This window comes from Ochotona princeps, chromosome 16 (assembly GCF_030435755.1).
Source record: "Ochotona princeps isolate mOchPri1 chromosome 16, mOchPri1.hap1, whole genome shotgun sequence".
NCBI lineage: Eukaryota > Metazoa > Chordata > Mammalia > Lagomorpha > Ochotonidae > Ochotona > Ochotona princeps.
In genome coordinates, this window is record NC_080847.1 from 10,077,543 (window position 1) to 10,096,061 (window position 18,519).

The window sequence follows — 18,519 nt, forward strand, 5'->3', positions numbered from 1 at the left end:
TGGAGGCTGAATGGTGTCGGCGGCTGCGGCCCCACCCTGGGGACTCTGACCTCTGTCTGGGGTGCTGGCCCGGCAGCCTGGGCTGGGCTGCAAGAGGAGCGTGGACAGGGGAATGGATGGACACAGCCTCTATCCTTCCCCCTCCCGCCCACCCCGGCCTTGGCTGGTGGTCAGATCCAGCCTTGCCCCCAAGGGACAGGTCCTCAAGTCCTTGTGGGGAAGGCCCGAGGACCCTGAGTGTGTCATGGGGCCATTGCTCAGGCCTCTCCTGGCCGGGCCTGTCAGAGAACCCCCCTGCGGTCCATGTGGTCCCCGCGCCCGCTCCGCTGGTGCCTCACTTCCAAGTGCTGGTTCTGGACCTTCTCGAAGTGCTGTAGCAGCTCTGCATAGTCGATGCTGGCGGGGCCGGCCTTCTGCGACTGGGGGGCTGCCTGAGAGCCGTCTCTGGGAAGAGGGGTGCAGGGGCTAGCTGTGGGGGACCAGGGGATCTGCCAGTAACCCTTCCCCCAAGCAGCCAGCCCCCAGGAAGGGGGCAGCCGGGGAGCATTCCCTCTCCTGAGTGGTGGGAAAAGCAGCCGCTGCCGCCTGGATCTGGCTTCAGTGGGCTGGCGATGGCGCCCAGAGCAGGCATCGCATGGGGAAGCATTTCCTGTTTACCAGTAGCTCCCTTTGGGGTGAAAGCCAGGGCTAGCAGCCAGCCAGGAAGCCAGCTGGGGCCTGGAACGGGGTCCAGGGAGAAGGGGGAGGAGGCCTAGCCCTTTCTCTGTGGCAAGGCTGGCACTGGGAAAAGCCGGGACCCTGGAAGAGTGGCTGCTGGGCCCCAGGCTCTGCAAAAAGGTTGTCTGCAAGTATCAGACTTGACGGCAGTGGTCAAGTGCTGTCTCCAAGGAAGGGGAACTGGGCCCGCTGTGGGCCCTCCACCTGGGACGCAAGGTGGCGCTGGCTGTAGGGTGCACCATTGCAGTGTACATGCTGCTCCCCTGACTGCCAGGCCAGTTGCTCGGGCTGGTCCCCAAAGTCCCCATCCTGGGTTAGGAACACTGTACCTGCCTTCCCTGCCTGAAGATGGGGGTGGGCGGGGATGTTTCTACTTCTAGCTCTGGAACCTGGTGACATGGGGGCAGAGGGCTCGTGGAGATTATGGGCTGCTCAGCTAGGCTGTGAATCCCTGGGGTCTCTGAGTTCATGCAGACCCGCCTTCCTCCCATCTACGGGGGTGGAGCAGCTAGTGGCTAAGCACAGAAGCTGCAGGGACCCATTCTGGCCACTTGTCACTGGGCATGGGACCACTCCAGATACCATGTGGAGGGACCCAGCTTGGCACCCAGCTGCAGCCTGGTGCTCAGCCGTTACGCAGAAAGCCCCATGGAATGCCTTCAGTGATGCTGTCCGCAGGGAGCCTGGCCCAGCACAGAAAGCTGAACACCGCAGCACGATGTGCATCTGCCGGCCCCGCCAGGCTGCTGGAATGGGATGGGGCCTTCAGACGCCCCCCCCCCCCCGGAGCCTGGGGCAGCCTTCCACACCCCTGGCCCATACCTATCCCCTTCACAGTTCCCTGTGGGAGACACAGCATCTGAATGCAACTTGGCTAGTGTCTGTCACACTAGTCCCACAAAAGCCCAGGACAGCTGGGTAGAGCTGGGACCAATAGCCGGACTGTGGGCAGCCGGGGCCACTGCTCCCATCAGTCTTCCTCCATGGCCCCATAACCCTAGAGAAGGTCCCCGGGGAGTAGCCTGGGAGCTTGAGGGGGCGGTGGTGGCTAGAGCCCCATGGGAGGCGAGGCGAGCATGTGGAGGAGGGCTGGGCAAGGGGCAGGCAGATGCCCCCAGCTGTCCCGGCTCGCAGGGCTGGTGGGCAACCTGACGCTGGCTGCCAGCTGCCTGTTCTTCCCAGGGCTGTGCCTGTGTTTAACTCCCTTCCAGGGTCTGAGCTGCCCCTCTGTGCCCAGCCCTGCAACCTGATCCTTCCTCCCTGCCCCAGCTGTCCCTATGCCGGCTGCTGTGTTGGCTATCTGGGATCTCTCTTCCTCGACCCCAGTGGGAGAAAGCTGGAAAGACCCTCACACAGGCACTTCCTGTCAATGTGCATTTTGTAAGGAAGCAACGGAGAGCTCAGAGGGGGAATGAGGCCAGCCCGAGGCCCCCAACCCATGGTACAGCTTGGCCCCCAGCCCAGTGCAGCCCTGCAATGATCTGGGTCCCCAGCATCCTCTCATGAGACTTGCAGCCTTTGGCCTGGGAGAGGTTCTGAGGAAACCTGCATCTCTCCCCAGCTGCCTTCTGCCTACCTGTCCTCACCTGCCTTGAGGAGGGGCCCGGCAATGCTTAGCCTTCCAAGGCAGGGCCTGTCCCTGGCTATGAGGGCTCCCTGGGATGGCAGGCTAGTTTTCATGGGGTGACCACATGTCACAGGGAGGCAGCCACCTGCCTAATCTGTGCCCAAGTGCCCACCAGGCTTCCAGCGCCCCCACGCAGGGCCAGGGAGATAAAAAGCCAACACGGAGGCAGCGTCCCTGCACCCCAGGACACACAGGGTGCTGGATGCTCTCGGGATCACCTGGGGACACCTTGACGGACAGATGAGGCCTCATCCTGCTACCCTAGAGGGCTGCAGTCTGGGAGTGTGACAGGAAGTGGGAGCTGGGTCATGGCTGGGGCAATACATGAAGGGGTAGCAACCTAACGGGACTGTGCAGAGGGAAGCCAAGCCCCCTGCATGGACAGCCTGGGACTCCGGGCAGCCCCTCGCCAAGGCTCCTGCATGCATCCCCAGGGCCAATGCTGGGGCCCATGGTGAGAACAAGGCGCCAGGCTGGCCGAGTGGCTCCAACAGCCTGGGAGGGAATTCTAGACACACAGGGCATCAGATGCAAGCTGGGTGCACTCCATTCAGCGTAAATCTTCTTGGTGGCTCTGCTTGTTTCCATGGCGACCTGACAAGTGAAATTTTCCATCTCGGATGCCAAATGCCTGTGGATGAGGCAAAGCCTCCAAGGGTTACCAAATATAGACACAGCCCAGCAGGCTCTGGAGCCAGGGCCAGCAGTGGGTTCAGGGTGGGAGTCTGGACCCCTGGCCCGGGGGCTGCCACAGGACCGACCAGTTCTTCCCATGGCCAGACAGGAGCAGAGCAGCCCAGGGTATACCCTGTCCCCACCTGTCCAGGGATGCTGGGGTCTCTCAACAACCTAGGGCTGTGTTCCTGTCACACGGGAGAGGGGGCGTGTGCTCCTGAGCATTCAGTCCCATACACGTGACCCTGCCCTACTGCCACCTGGGCCCTCGTCTCAGCTGGGGCTGGAGCTCTCCCCTTCCAGCCGCTTGTCTCCTGGAGTCTCTGCTGGGTTAGCTAGGACAGCCTGAGTGTGCAGATTAAAGTCGGGCCATACACCGCATGCCGACTGACAGGGCAATGCTACCACCTCCTGCCAGCAAGCACTCCTAGAACCGCTGGCCTGGGGCTCTGATGGGGGTGCCCAGGGTCATGGGGGTTGGCCGAGGTGGGGAAAGACTTTGTGCTGCTGGGGAAGCACTCACTGTGTCTGTAGCAGCTCAGGGTTGGGCACACACTGGAGCCGGTGTGACAGCAGCTGGAAGGCACTGCTCTGGGGCAGCAGCATGAGCAGGCCGTACAGGGCCTTGATCAGATATGGGTGGTTCTTCACGTCCAGCAGCTGTAGGCGCAGGTCTGTGGTGGGGCAGGGGTCAGGAGGCAGGGGTTAGGGTCAGGTACTGCCTGGGAATATATCCAACCCAGCACTCCCGCTTCCTTCAGTCTAGGGAGAAAGGGTGAGCCATCCTGCACCTGGTACTGAGGCACCTAGCGCCCGGGGACCCAGCCCGGCAGGGCCAGGCAGGTGGCCTTGCCCTGCCACCCCCAGGGGCGTCTCAGCTGTTTCCATGATCTCATCTCTCCCCTCCCATCTCCCCTCCTGCCCATAGTCCCTAAATCCTTTCCCCTTCCACCCCCACTCAGCTGCCTCCTTGGTATTAGGGGGCTGGGGGCTTGCAGTGTAAGATTTCCCTGGATGGCTCGGCACGTGCCAACACAGAAAGCTATAAATAGGGTGAACTGCAGGGAAAGATGGCGGATTAGGGCAGCTCTGAGGGCGAGCAGTATGGAAAACTGCTTGTGTGTATAGCAAGGCACGTGGCTGCCCGGCAGTGTTCAGGGGGTGCTGCTGGAGGTTCAACTTAGCCCCCTCCCCAGGTCTGCTGTGTCCCCCACGCCCCACCTGGGGGTGATGCCCCCTGGCCTCCAGCCAGCAGCCCCTCCAATACAAGGTGGCTGGACCCCCCAGTGCTGGTGCAGGTCTGACCCAAGGCCTGCACTTCCCCCCTTACTTGGAGCCCCTCCAGGACACCACTGGTTCTTTTCTTGTATCTGACCCAGTCCAGGGCATTCTAGGTACAAGGTGGACTACCAAGTGCTGCCTGGTGGCCACACCCCTAGGAGGGGTTGTCAGGGGCAGCCAGGCCTCTGCTGGGCTTCCCCCAACCCTTCCTCCTGCCCCTGCACCCAGCTGGCTGCTGCCTGTGATACTGTGAAATAGATTTCGTCTTTGGCCTGTTTCCTGGCACAGGAGGACAACTCCAGAACTTCTGGAGTCTCTGAAGTGCTAAACATCTTCTATGCTAATGAGCTGACTACTGGCTGACATGCCCAGGGCTGCTCCATTTGGTGGGGGGAAGGGGAGGGCTGGGTCCCAGAACCAAGGAAGGGCCAGAGGGTGGGGCCTTCTAGTCCCCTCAACACTCTTCTCCAGGGAGAAGGTTAAGCCGATCTCCAATGACGGATGATACAATCAATCCTGTCTGGGTAATGGAGTCTCCATAGGCATTTTAAAGAGCAGAGCTTAACTTCCAGTTAGCTGAATACGTTTAGGTTCCTACGAGGGTGCTGAGCCCACAAACGGCCCCCTCCCCTGTGCCTTGTCATCTCTGTGTACCCTCTGTTAAGCCTTCCTACTGCAGAAGGCTTTCTGTGAGCTGACTGGGCAAGTTCATCAACGTCAGGCACCCCGACTCCCAGCAGGTAGTCCAGACGCACAGGCACAGTCACCGGGACTCCTGCGACAGTACCTCCATGGAGGCAGGGTCAGCCCTGGGTGGTGCTGCGTGAGGGACCTCCTACCTGCTTTGGAGGGGGAAGGCCATGTGTCTTTGGGGTCCCAGAGTCCCCATGTTGCCTACTGCGGGAAGGCAAGCCGTGACCTCTACTTTTCTATGCCCATGGCTCCAGCAGAAGCCTGAGCCTGCTCAGGTCTTTCCTCAGACCCTCTGGGCCTTGTGGAATCTGACTTGTGGAAGGGACTGGGGCAAATGCCAGGCAGGGGCCCTCTGCCCCTGAGAACCTGGGCCTGAGGTCTTGCAGTGTCACTGGGACAGGCCTAGCTCTCGTCGTGTTTGCTGAGGACCAGGGCCACAGTCACCATGGTGCCTGCTGCTAGGGGAAGCTGGACTGGGAGCAGGCTCCCTCAGTCTGTGCATTTCTTTGGGCCCCAGGGTGGGTGGGAGGCCTGGGCAACCAGGTTGGCAGGGGAGGTAGCCACCACAGAGCTGCCTCTGGCGTCTCTCCCACACGGGAGACAACAGGTCATTCTGAGTGCAGCCTACTTTGCGGAACAGGTGCTGTGTGTGTTGTGGCGGTGGGAGCAGTTGCCCCTGCCATACACGCAGCCTGGGCAGCTCCTGCCCATCACCTCCCAGCAGATGCCAGCCCTGCTTTTGAGGTGAGGCAGGACTCCCAGGGGATGAAAAGCACATGCTAGGGCCTATAGGACCCTCAGGGTAGAGGGAGAAGGGATGCATGCTTGGGAAGAGGGGTGGGGCTTTGTGGGGACTTTGTCCTCAGTGCTGGCCTGAGGGGCACAGCCTGGACTGATATTCTGCCATCTGGTGCCTGACCCTGCTCCAGCTGGTCTCAGCATGGCCTGTCATCCCTGGTCTCGCATTCCTGACATTGCAGAAACCTCCCTGGGGTGCTGATCCCCACCAGGCCCCAGGCAAGGGCTGGGCTCTGGGCTCAGCTCCGCCCACGGCACTGGAGGTTACCACGACGCAGGGCTCTTACAGGTGAAGATGGGGCACTCGATCAGCTGCACCAACTTGTCCACCTCTGTGAGGAAGTCCACAGTGACCTCCAGGTCCCCACTGGGTGCATGATCAAGGAAAGTTGGCCACGTGGACAGCCCAACCCGTGGGTGAGCGGCAGTGTGATGGCAGAGGCGCTGGGCCTCCCCCTGACCCTGGTTTCCTGTGTGCAAGGTTGGGGGCACACCAGCAGCCTCTGGCATGGAACGGATACAGGTGCTTCTCACTCGGCCTTCCTACTCCTCAAATGGGAAGCAGCTTAGCTGGGCCCCAACAGACGCTTGGGTCCTGCTCTAGGAAGGTCCCGGCTCTAGAAAGGCTTTGCTCACAGCCCACCCAACGGGTGGTCTACCATCAGCCCCCACAGGGCTATGGGAAGCCTGCGGAGCTGGGGGTCTCTGGGTCACAGCAGCCAGGCTAGGCACCCACCAAGGGTGGAAGCTGGCTCTGGGTCCCACAGGGCCCGGATTAGGCAGTCAGTCTGGCTGTACCTGCCTTTCACTGGGGGGCGCATGGGCCCTCCTGTCACCATCCTCTGCTGGATGGTGGCCCCTGAAGGCCCCCTGCACTCCTTTCTACTCTCAGGCTGTCCCCATCCCCACTCAGGTACCGGCCCTGCTGTGCCCCGGCAGGAGCACCCCGGGCTCCCCTGAGAGCCTGTCTAGCTGTTGCACCCTTCTAGCAAGCTCCCAGCAATGTGGTGAACAGGGGCTCTGACATCCAGAACAAGAGGCTGAGCAGAGAGGCAGGTCAGGAGGGTGTCTGTCTTTCCTCTCCATGTTCTGCCCACCCTCCTCCACACCCCACCCCCAGCCTGGGAAGGATACAACTTTTGGATGAGGTCGTAGGCATGCCGGTAGTTCTGGGTGAGGAAGCAGAGGGACACCGTGGTGACTGGGTTGTGGCACCAGGAACGGTACAGACAGCAGAACAGGTTCTGGCTCTCCTGAGAGGGGAGATGGGGGACAGTGAGTGGACCCTGCTCCTGCCAGCGGCGGGGGTGGGGGAGACCAGGGGCCCTTGGGAGTGGCCAGGGAGCCAGCTCAGCATGCCTGGCTGTGTCTGGCAGCCCAGCTGGGAACGAGCTGTCACAAAGGAAACGCTGACAGCTCCTCCTCAGACCCTGTCATTACCTCCTGGGCCTATGGAGCCACGTGGTGGCAGCCAGGGCCTGGCCGCGAGTCAGCCCTTGGCAAAATAACAGTGCACGTCTTTGCCCTGGCTCTGCGGTCCCTGGGCGCCCCTGCGCTGGACTGGGGTTGGGGTGGCGTTGGGAGGGGGTGAGGGGCATGCCTCTATCCTCAGCACACGCCTCCCACTCCACAGTGCACTGCGTGGGCCAGCACACTTAGGGGTGGCCTGGGAGCTGAGCCCACTCTTGGGGGAGTTCTTACCCTGGGGACAATTCCGAAGGCCTCTGCGAATGTCTGGGAGGAACCACAGGAGGAAGACGGGGCTGTGGTCTGGATAGCTCCGAACCACTTGAGCCCCAGACATCCTCAGATGGGGAGGCCTGGCTGTCTTGCGGAGGCTAGGACACAAGGCTGGAAGCCGTGTTGGCCTGGCCAAGGGCACAGGGGAAGTGGGCAGAGCCGGGAGGATGGAATTAAGCCCTGGGTTCTGCAGGCAGAACGGTGTCCACAGCCGTAAACTGGCCTGGAGGCCTGGACCCAGTGTCTGCACTGCGGTGCAGGGTGTAGGGCCCCTTGCTCTTTGACCAGCCTGTGGGGATTGTCACCCAAAGTTTGGGTCAGGTGGCAATGTGCCATTCTGGCTTAAGATGGTCACCTGAAGAGACAAAGTGTCTGACTCCTGGGTGGGGTATGATGCAGAGGTGACACTGCCCGCTGAGGACGTAGGGCTTGGACTGGTGAGGGAGGCTCAGGAAAGCTACAGACTTTGACTTCAGTGGGCAAAGACCTCAGCTGTGGGGGGGCTCAGGGTGAGTGACACTGTTTCCCAGGAGACCCTCGCTGTTCCCTGGACCTGGGATGGTCTTGCTGTCATACGTGCCCTGGTGCACCCCCTCCCATTGAGCCTGGCCTAAAAGCCAGGTCAGAGTCACGGCCACACAATACCAGGGTCTTCAGGTCCTTGAGCTGGTTCCTCAGCTGGAAGAGCTCGGTGGAGGTGAGCAGGATGGTGTTGAGGGTGTGGACCATGGTTGAGGCAAACTTGAGGTCTTCCTCCCGGAGCAGGATGTCGGCCATCGAGTGGAAGATGTTCTCTGCATTCAACAGGAGGCACAGCTGCCTGGAAGATGGCCACGTGGTGGTTACAGCTTAGGTTGGCCGAGACCTGGAAGCCTCATCTCTTTCTGGTGTCCAGAGTACACAAACCTGCTCTTCCCTGGAATTGGAGGGGTGGTCCCTGACCAGTACTAAGGCCTATGGTGGAGGCGTGGCCAGCTGGGCTGTCCCAGTCTCCAGGGTGCCCACCTGAGCTCTTCCCCACAACAGCATGGCACATACCTAGGCATTCCTGCTTCTTTCCTCAGAGCTCAGAGCTCTTCTCTATTGGTGTGTTCTCCACCCACCAGGGCAGATGTCCCACCCTTCTGCCTAGGCCAGGACTTGTGTGCCACTGGCAGGTTGCAGAGGTGTAGCAGGTGCTGGCGGAACGAACATAGCCTTGAGACAGTCTGGGCCTGGGCTCTACCTTCCAAGAGTTGAAAGGCCACTCTGGGGCAGCAAAAGCAACTTGACCAAAGTGCCTGACTCTATTGGTTGTCAGCCAAGGCCACATGTCTTCCAGAAGAGTCCTGGGAGGGGGGATGGGGCTTCGCGGGAAGGATTCTCCCTGCCACAAAAGAGACCCCAGGAACACCAGGAGTGGAGAGAATCTACTTTCAGGGTCCTGGGGCCAGGCAACGTCAACAGCAGAGGGAGCCTGTGCACGCCCCACATCACTGGAAGCTGAGGAGTGGGAGATGGGAGCCAGTGAAGGGCTGGTGGGAGGGCGGCAAGGCGACTCCCACTGAGGGTGTTGGGGGTTGCTGCTGTCCACCTGTCCTTGTGTCCCTGCTTTGGGGCCAGCGAGACCTGGGACCTCCAGCCACACCTTGACGCCACATGCCTGGAAACAGACATAGCAAGCACATGTCTGCTTGCTCTGTGTCCCTGAACTCCTAGTCAAGTCAGGGAGCCTCACTGGGCCTAGCTTCCTGCTTCCCTCAGAACACCAGCCATGGTTTAGTCCCCGGAAAAATCCTAGAGTATTTGGTAATGGAGCGGCCAAACCACGAAGTGCAAACAGTGGGCAGGACGTCTCCAGCTGAGCCCCAGCTGCACCCAGCAGGCCTGGGCAAGATATCATGAGAGAAACCCAAACTGGGCTGAGACACCATGGGGGCTGGGAGGTCGAGGTAGGGGCAGCTGGACATGCGAACCGGAGCCCACTCCTCCACGCTGTGCACACTACTGGGCCTTTGCCATTGCCCTGGGCAAGGATTTTGGTGCCTGGTGACCCCAATCCCCAGCTATATGATCTCGATGTCTTTGCACACAACAGCTTCAACTCTCCCATGTGGGGTAATGGCTGTGGCCAAAACAGGCAAGATTTTAGCGGACCATTCAGTGAGCACAGACAAGGTGTGAGATGTTCAGGGGAGAGTGCATGGCACAGGGGCTGGGTCCCCTACAGTGGAGGGGACAGCAGGCCCACAGGCCAGAAGCTCACACAGCCAGCACTCCCTGGCTCACTGAGAACCCCCTCCCCTGAGGAGCTCTGTCTCCAGGGATGTGGGACAGAAATGTGCCCCAAGGCCAGGCCAGGGAGAGAGGGGAGCCTGCTGACAAACGCCCGTCACCTGCAGCTGCTGCCGTCTCCACGACACAAGCCAACAGCTGAGAGCTGCCAGGCAGCGCTCCCGGAGAGGCAGGGGACCCAGCTGGGACCTGTAGCAGCTGAAGGTGGGGAGGGGCAGTCTTGTAGCGGGACAGGCTGTGAAGGGTGCAGAGGGGCAGGTGAGGGGGCTGCCAAGGTCTCCTGATGGACAGGGGCATGCTGATGGCTGCAGGTGTCAGGTGGTGGAATGTTCTAAAAATGCTCTTCCTTAGCCAATGGTGATCCCACCTGCTCCTGGCTTTCCTCCCACCTTGTGGATCGCACCTTCTACCCCCTCTCCAGTCTGCCTTGGTGGTCTCTTGGGCTGCCTCGCAGGCCTGTTTGGCTCCGTAGTGCCGTGACCCAACTCCTGGTACCCCCTCGGATATAACTGCCACCCCATCATCTCAATAGTATCACTGCCTGCCCAGCCACTCAAGTGCAAACCAGGGAGTCACTCTGGCTCTTGGGGCGGCACCCTGCCTTCACAGTGCCCTGTCTCAATCACCACAGCTTGGAGCAGGGGTCTGCCATCTCTTGCTTGGGCCATCTTTATTTATTTGAGAAGCAGAACAAAGTGATAGGGGAATCTTCCCTTCATTGGTTCATTCCCCAAATGCCTCAACAGCCAGGTCTGGAGTTGACTAAAGCCAGGAGTCCAGCGGCTGGAACTCTGTCTGGGTCTCCCGTACAAGCGGTAGAGATCCAACCACTGAAGGCATCGTTGGCTGCCTCTAGGGAGCTGGACTGAAGTGGAAACACCAGGACTCCAAGTGGCAGTGTGACTCAGGATATGGGTATCACAAGTTAAGTCGCCGTGCCACAATGCCTGTCCCAGCTTGGTCTCAAGACACAGCCCAATCTATCTGCCTGTGGCTCCTCTCATCTGCATAGTTCACCCTCCATGCACTACTTGGGGCAACCCTAAAAGTGCCAACCCAAGCATGGTCCTGTCTGGCTTGAGTCTCTAACACAAGCCCAGCTCCTTCCTGTGGCAAGACCCCACACCCTTGGCCAGCCTCCTCCCATCCTCCACTATGATTTTTCCTGTTCCTGACCTTGCCACCCCAGCTATGGCCTGCTCCTTCCAGCCACTGAGGGCTCGCTGCTTGACAAGACTGTGGTGTGGTACTTTCTCCCCTGAGCCCCACTTCTAAGCCATCAGGGCATCCCATTTGGCTCATTTTGCTGTTGCACCTGTACACTGGGCTCCTTCCTGTCCCTCTACTAAAAAGGCAGCCTTGGCTCAGTGCCTCAGCTACATAATTGGCTAATCCTCTCCCTACATACGCCAGGATCCCATTTGGGTACCGGTCCATGTCCTGGTAGCTCCATTTCCCTTCCAGCTCCCTGCCTGTGGCCTGGGAAAGCAGTAGAGGATGACCCAAAGCTTTGGAACCCTGCACCCATGTGGGAGACCTGGAAGAAGCTGCTTGCTCTTGGCTTCAGATCAGTTCAGCTCTGGCCATTACAACCACTTGGGGAGTGAACCAAAGGATGGTTTTTCTCCTTCTCTCTATAAATATGCCTTTCTAATACAAACAGAAGAATTAAGGAAAAAAAGAAAGAAGGCAACCTGCCCTTTAGTGGCTGCCTGCCTGGGGAAGCTGGCGATCAGCCCACGAGGCCTCTGGGTGGCTAGTGTGTACTGCTGGCAGTTTCCCTCTGTCTGCACCAGCTGATGCCCAATGCTACATTTTTTCCCACTTGTACCCCTCATCAACCAAGCCCCTGGTGGGGAAGGCGGAAGCATTGTGTTACCCGTTCTCCCAGACTGCTCTTTCTCTCTCACTCTGCCCTACTGGGGCTCTGCGAACTGGAAAGTCAGCCCACCCCAGGCAGTCCACAACAGCTTGAGGAGGCAGCGGCTACCTCCCACCTCCCCGAGCCTCCTCACAGGGCTCTCAGTGCCTACTGCTAATGGAAAGTCTGCAGGGAGTGGGGACCAGGGAGTAGCTGCAGTGGGGCGCCTGCCACAGCCCTGCCTCACAGGCCTTTGCAGGAGTCCAGTGGAGTTGCTTTGGGGACAACACTCCTGAAGGTCACTGGGTCACAAGGCCGCAGACCGAGATGGCAGTGAGTGTGGTTAGCTCATGGGACCCCTCATGGGATGCCAGGCACCGGCAAGCTGTGCTCACAGGCAGTCGGGGATGATGGACAAGCAGAGTGGCAGGTGTCTCAGGTGTTCACCAGGCTCCGGGGCTGCCCTAGAGGGCCCAGAAGCCAGACCAGCAAGCAGCACTTCTCCCCGAGATGCAGATGGCGGAGAGAGGAAAGCAGGGGCTGTGATGGCCACATGCTGGTGCCCGGCTGTACCCAGCTACAGCCCTAAGCACTGGTATCTCCCTGGGCAGAAGAGACCCTGAAGCCAAGAACCCTGGGTTTCTGGTCACCCAGCAACTAGGGGACGAGGAACAGCTTCCAGAAGCCTCTTCCAGGCTCCTCGTGAGCGGGCACTGGGGCGTCCCTGCCCAGGGTGGGGGTGAGGCACTGGCAGATGGCTGCTTCGCAGGCTGAGGTGTCCTCACTGCCCTGTCCCGCTTGAGCTGCACAGAACTGGTAATGAAACACAGTTTGCAGGCACTGTTTGGCAATGCCTGTATTAAAGTGCTACTCGCCCCGAGATAACGGCTTGGAGAATGTCTGGAGACTCGGCAGAGGTGGGGTGGGAGGAGACCTGCAGGGAGGGTGCCCAGGTGCCCAGTGGGTGAAGGCTCTCAGCTGCACAGCTGTGACCCGGGGAGGGAGGGACGCACTCAGGGGCTGCAGCTGGGCTCTGCCACTGGTCACGGGGTGCCAGGCCGATTCCCCTAGGCCTGTGCCTTGACTCTCTCTTGGGCATCTGCTGTTGCCCCAGTACCTACTCCCCTACTTTCAGCAGAAAGAGTCTGGCTCCCTCTGCGGCACACTGCCAGCTCTCCAGGGCGCAATGTGCCCCCCAGGCCTGCTCTGAATCCACAGGCATCCAGAGAAGGGGTGGCCACCTTCCTTTAAGGATGAGACATTGGAGCCTACTGTGACACTAAAGGACACAGGACACTAAAGGACCCCAAGAAATGTATTCCAGTGATGTAAAGATGGGTACTAGGAAACTCGTCAATGTTACAGAATCTAGTAGACCTGCACATGCTGAAAAAAATGTAATACCCTTTCCCAATCAAATTTCCAACTAAAGTAGATACTGAAAGAAAATTCCTGTGGTTGGTGCTGTGGCAAAGGAGGCCAAGTCTCTATCTGCAGCTGGCATCCCATGGGGCGCCTATTTGAGTTCTAGCTGCTCTACTTCTGATCCCTGTTAAATGGCCAGGGACAGCAGCTGAGGATGGCTCAACTTCTTGGGCTTCTGCACCCATGAAGGAAACTGGGAAAAAGTTCCAGGCTTCAGCCCAGTGCAATGGCTTAAAGGTTAACTCCTTTGCAACTGCCAGGATCTTGCAAGTGCCAGGACCCCACATGGGCACCAGTCTGTGTTCTGGCTGCTCCGCCTCCCATCCAGCTCCCTGCTTATGGCTTGGGAAAGCAGTCGAGAATGGCCCAGAAGAAGCTCCTGGCTTCGGACTGGCTCAGCTCTGGCCATTGTGGCCACTTGGGGAATGAACCAGTGGACAAAAGATTCTCTATCTCCTCTCTGTAGATCTACCTTTCCAACCAAAAATAAATCTTAAAAAAAAAAAAAAAAGAAAAAAGAAAGGAGGGAGGCATTGCATGCACAAAGTCCCTGCTGGGCAGTCTCAGGTCACAGCCTAGGACTACTTGGGGTCAGGAGCCAAAGTTCCCAAAACCTTCCCTGTCCACACTGCCAGAGATCTTTCCCAGGGCCCAGGACTCCCTGCACTTCATTGTTTCTTCCACTGCCAGCACCTGCCAAGCCACACGGGCCTCAGTTGTGGCCTGGGGTAGAAGGCATTTTCCTTGCCTTGGACCTCCAGGTGGCAGCGGGCCTCACCTCTGAGGAGAGCTGGTGGGGTTAGACACTGAGCGAAGGCTGAAGGGAGCCAGGTGCTGCCTTCTCTGTCCAGATAGAGGGGACGCTGTGGCTTCTCCTCCAGAGACTGGAAGGCTACCACCTCGGGCACAGTCAAGGCTTGGTTTGGAGGACAACCTCAGCCCTCTCTGGCTAAGTGCAGAACGGAAAGGAGTGGGGAGCAGCTTCCGTACCCAGAGGCACAGGCCTCTTCCCCAGCCTGGTGAAGGGCAGGCCATGGCCCCGAGGGTGCTGGTGAAGGGCAGGCCATGGCCCCGAGGGTGCTGGGGAAGGGCAGGCCATGGCCCCGAGGGTGCTGGGAAGGGCAGTGCCTGAGCACACAGGGATCCCCAGTGATCCAGCTTACCTCTCTGCCATGCTTGATCCTGAGGACAGGAAAGACTTCTCATGACCCCATTCCCAAGCAAACTCTCCAAGCAGGACTGGCAGTTTCAAGGTGGGAACAGGTCCCTTTCGACACTGTCAGACTACCCTTCCCAGGTTCCCATACTGGGGACACCCAGAAGTCCCAAACTGGCCTCTGATTTGGGTGTCTGGGAGGGTGGGGCGGGCATCCCTCTTCCCTTAGCTTGTCCTCGCCCCCTCCCCTTCCAAAGGCCAGCATTAGAGTGATGACGGTGCTAGTCCCTTGGTATTATGTGCAGGGGGCTCAGTCTGGACGAGGGAGGTGTGGTGAGGTCCAGGAGCACCTGTGCACCTGGCTCTGAATGCAGAACAGCAGACTGGGAGGGGACTTGGCCCAAGCCTGTGAAGCAGAGACGCCAATACTGGGAGACAGGCCTAGAAGCGGGGCTGCTATGCCCAGTCATCTGTCCCAGGGGCCCTCTCCCAGGCTCGGCCTGCACCCTGTATGCACCTGCCATCAAGTGGCTGCTCCTTCCTGACTGGGCCTTGTGACTGCCACATAGAGGGAGGGGATGTGGAAGATGTCACTGGTGCCTCTCGTTAGGCTGGGCCACACAAATGGTGCCATCTAGGCCAGGAAGAACTATGTGCCCATCCCTCAAACTGCCTCACTCAGTGGAACCTCCCATCCCCAATACTCCCACCTGGGGGGGTTTCTGTCTCGCCCCTCATTGTTCCACTTCTCCAGGCCCCTTGGGATCGGGCAGTACCAGGCTGCAAGCGTAGCTTTTTGGTGTAGGGAAGCTGGCCCCTCAATGGCCACAGCCAGCTCTGCACAGGTGAGGGGATGAAAGGATGACCAGGCAGGCTGACTGGCTCTAGCACCTCCAGGAGGCTGCATGTGAAGAGCGTGTGGGGGCCAGGCACCCCAGCCCTGCAGGCCAGCCCTGGGAACCTGATGTCCACGTGCTCCCCAGGAGTCAGGGCTGGCTGCCCTGCTCAGTCTCTGGCCTGGGCTGCTTTCCTTCCGGTCTGCTCACAGCTGCTGGTGGCTTGCTGACCAGGCCAGTACCATGCAGAGGGATAAGTCCTCATTTCCTCCACTACATGGCCTGCTCATAGGTGTCCACACCCTCTCCGGGGGCCCAAGGCTAAGGGAACATGGGGGGGGGGGCAACAAAGCCCAAGTGCAAGCCAAGGTCAAGGCCAGAAATGGTAGAGGACCAGAGCTCTTCCTGAGGGCAGAGGGACTCCTCTAAGCCTGTGGCCCGGCCCACAAGCTGGGAGTTGGATGGGGGGGTTGGGAAGGTTCAGGGTTTACAGGGAAAGCAGCTCCGGGTCCCAGGAGCCTGAGGGTGGGAGAGGAAGCAGCAGCCTCCCTGTCGAAGTTTGGAAAGGCCCACATGGCCCTGCACCCTGCCCCGCCACCTTGCTCTCCTCCCTTCCAACTCTCGGCTTCCCAAGCATGAACACTGTAAATCTGTTTTATTTATTTCAATCAATCCTCGCCAGTGTGCCCCTCAGGGCAGAAGCAGCCATGGTAACCCTGCCAACTCATGCCTTAAAAATTCATCCTGTTTAATGCAGTCGATGTGTCTGATACACTTAGAAGTTTCTTGGGGTGGGAGGAGGAGGCATGAGGGCTTGTTTTTCTGGGTCTTGCTGGCACCAGCTGGAAAGGGATGAACGAAGGGAGGGTGGGCCGTGGATGAACGACGGGGAAAGGAGCGGGGACAGAGGGGAGTGTCCTTGGCTGTCTGTCTCTGTTCGGATGGGGACACTGCGACACTTGGTCTGGGCTTGCGGAGACTTCTGGGGAAGATGTCCTTGCAAGGTTGCTGCTGCTCAAGCCTGCCTGGCCTCACCCTCGCGCTCTCATCAGCCTGGCCAGCCCAGCCCCCACTGGGCTGCAAGGCACCTCTCCAGCTCTCTTTGGGCCTTTGCTCAAGCCATGCACCCCATCTCAGAACAGCCCTCGCCCCTCTTCTGCTTCGCTCTGCCCATTCCTAACTATCTCTTTCTACAGTTGTGCTTCAGCTCTGGTCACGGCTAGGTCCATGTGGGCACTGGGGCCTCCCATATGGGAACGCTAGTTTGAATCCTGACTGTTTCACTTCCAATACAGCTGTTAGCTAGGGAAAGCAGCAGCAGATGCCCCAAGGACTTGAGCCCCTGCATTCTGACTGGAAGACTTGATGGAGTTCCTGGCTCCTGGCTCCGGTTTGGGCTAGACCAGGCAATTGTTGCCATGTGGGATGTAAACCAGTGGATGGAAGAACTTTGTCTCTGTCGTTCCGGCTTCCAAATACACTAATAAAGTAATAAAAACAAAAAGCTGGGAAGGCACAGGTGGCCTGGCTCTCCTTGGCTGTGGAGGTCTGCTGGCCTGAGTTACGTGTGCTAGGCCTCCTTGGACTGCTGCTACGGCTTGGGGCAGTGTCTTGCTCCAGCTGAGACAATTTCAGAGGGGCCCCTTGGAAGGGACTCAGATCTCTGATCACAGTGAGGTCTGGGTTTGCCTCCCAGGAAAGAGGCTGAGCATTCTGCTCCAGCGGAGAACAGGCAGGATAATGGGGGACAGTGCTGTGTCCCACTGAGTGGGAAGGCGTTGGAAGTGGGGGATAGCTTGTCTCTGCAGTGGAGGCTGGCTGCAAACCCCTGGGGTGACAGCTCATGGCTTCTGAGTGTTCAAATTCCATCTTTTGACCTTTCTGAGGGCATGAAAACCAAGGACAGGTCACTAAAGGAAATCTTGTTGTCTCCATGACAATCCATGCCAAGAGGAGCTGACACACGCCTGAGCCATGGCTGTGACTCTGGCCGAGCTCCTGCCTTCTGCCCAGGGATGTTCTTTGGATGAGAACCAACATTTCCTTCCTGGTAGAGGCCATGAGTAACCTGCCAGAGAGCACTTTCTCTGTCCCAGGTACGTCATGTGTGTGAGGTCTTGAGTGCTGGTGCCCAGCCAGAGCCCAGCAGTCAGGCCCTTCTCTGCTACCTTTCCCCACCACAAGCTCAGGGCGCAGCTGGCACACCTTTGCTACAGATGTTGCTGGGGCTTTCTGATGGACTGGAACCCAAGTTTCTTTGGACATTTTCTGTGGTTTGAGGGCAACATTTCTGCACACTAGCTCCCACCTGGGGCTATTCCTTCTGGCATCTGCATTGACCACTCCTGGTTGGGACAGTGCTGGCCTACTCCAGGCTCAGTCCTGTCTGCTGACTTGTTGTCATGGGGATGGGAAGGAATCAGGGTCTGGAAGGCACACCTACAGCTCACAGCCAGGGCCGGCTAAGTTCCAGGAGATAGAGGTCCACAGGGCAATAGCAGGTTGCCAGATACCTCTACTGGGGGTAGGAGCTTTTGAGTTTGGGTCCCAGGCCAGCTCTTGCTTAAGGTCCAAGGTGGGGAGTTGAAATATTAGGGACTGGCACTGCAGTATAGTGGATTATATATAGTGGTGTGTGTGTACACACACATACATAGTGGATTATACACAGTGGTATAGTGGATATGGTACCAGTATCCCATACCAGTCGTGTCCCAGCTGCTCTACTGCTGGACCAGCTCCCTGCTTAACGCACCTGGAAAAGCACTGGAAGACAGCCCAGCTCCAGCCACTGAGGCCATCTGGGAGTGAATTAGCAGATGGGAGATCTCCCTGTTTCTCCTTCTCTCTCTGTATATCTTTCAAATAAATCAAGAAACCTTCAAAATACTTTATTTTTACCTATCTGAAAGGCAGAGAGACAGAAATCTTTCACTTGCTAGTTCATTGCCAAACGCCCATAACTGCGAGAGCTGGGCCAGGCTAAAGCTGGGGGTCTGCAACTCAATCCAGGTCTTCCATGGGGGTGGTAGAGACGCAGGCACTGGGCCTGCTGCCTGTGCCTCCCTGGGTGCACATCAGCAGGACACCAGCATTGGAAGTGGAGCTAGGACTCAGACCTAGGCACTCCAATATGCAAAGCAGGCATCCCAACAGTGTCTTAATCCAATGCCTTGCCCGGGGCAGGGGGATTCTGGTGATAACTCCTGGGTCCTGGCGTCTGGGGAGATGCAGTCAAAGCTGGTGAGCCCAGGCCCACTTGCCCCAGAACCTTTATGGCTGACCCTTAGAAAGCCCTGGATAGAACTTTCTTTGTACCTGCAGCCCTGGGCTCCTGGCCCACTAAAGCAGGACTTCCTCCCAATGATGCTCTGAGCTGTCCTGGGCTGAGGGCTCTTTCCAGCCCCAACCACCTCCCAGGACAGAGGGAGAACTC

At 58.8% G+C, this 18,519-nt stretch overlaps 1 protein-coding gene across 1 annotated transcript in view; it reads right to left on the reverse strand.

Annotated features, from left to right (window-relative positions):
* Positions 1-148: 148 nt before the first annotated feature.
* VAC14 (VAC14 component of PIKFYVE complex) overlaps positions 149-18,519 on the reverse strand; it is a 92,145-nt gene continuing 73,774 nt past the window's right edge. The window contains exons 15-19 of the mRNA XM_004584011.4: positions 8,177-8,351; positions 6,926-7,044; positions 6,079-6,158; positions 3,543-3,693; positions 149-444 (exon numbers count right to left, since the gene is read on the reverse strand). Of these exons, the coding sequence (XP_004584068.2) occupies positions 282-444; positions 3,543-3,693; positions 6,079-6,158; positions 6,926-7,044; positions 8,177-8,351 (688 nt within the window). The 3' untranslated portion in view covers positions 149-281. The remainder of the gene's footprint in view (positions 445-3,542; positions 3,694-6,078; positions 6,159-6,925; positions 7,045-8,176; positions 8,352-18,519) is intronic.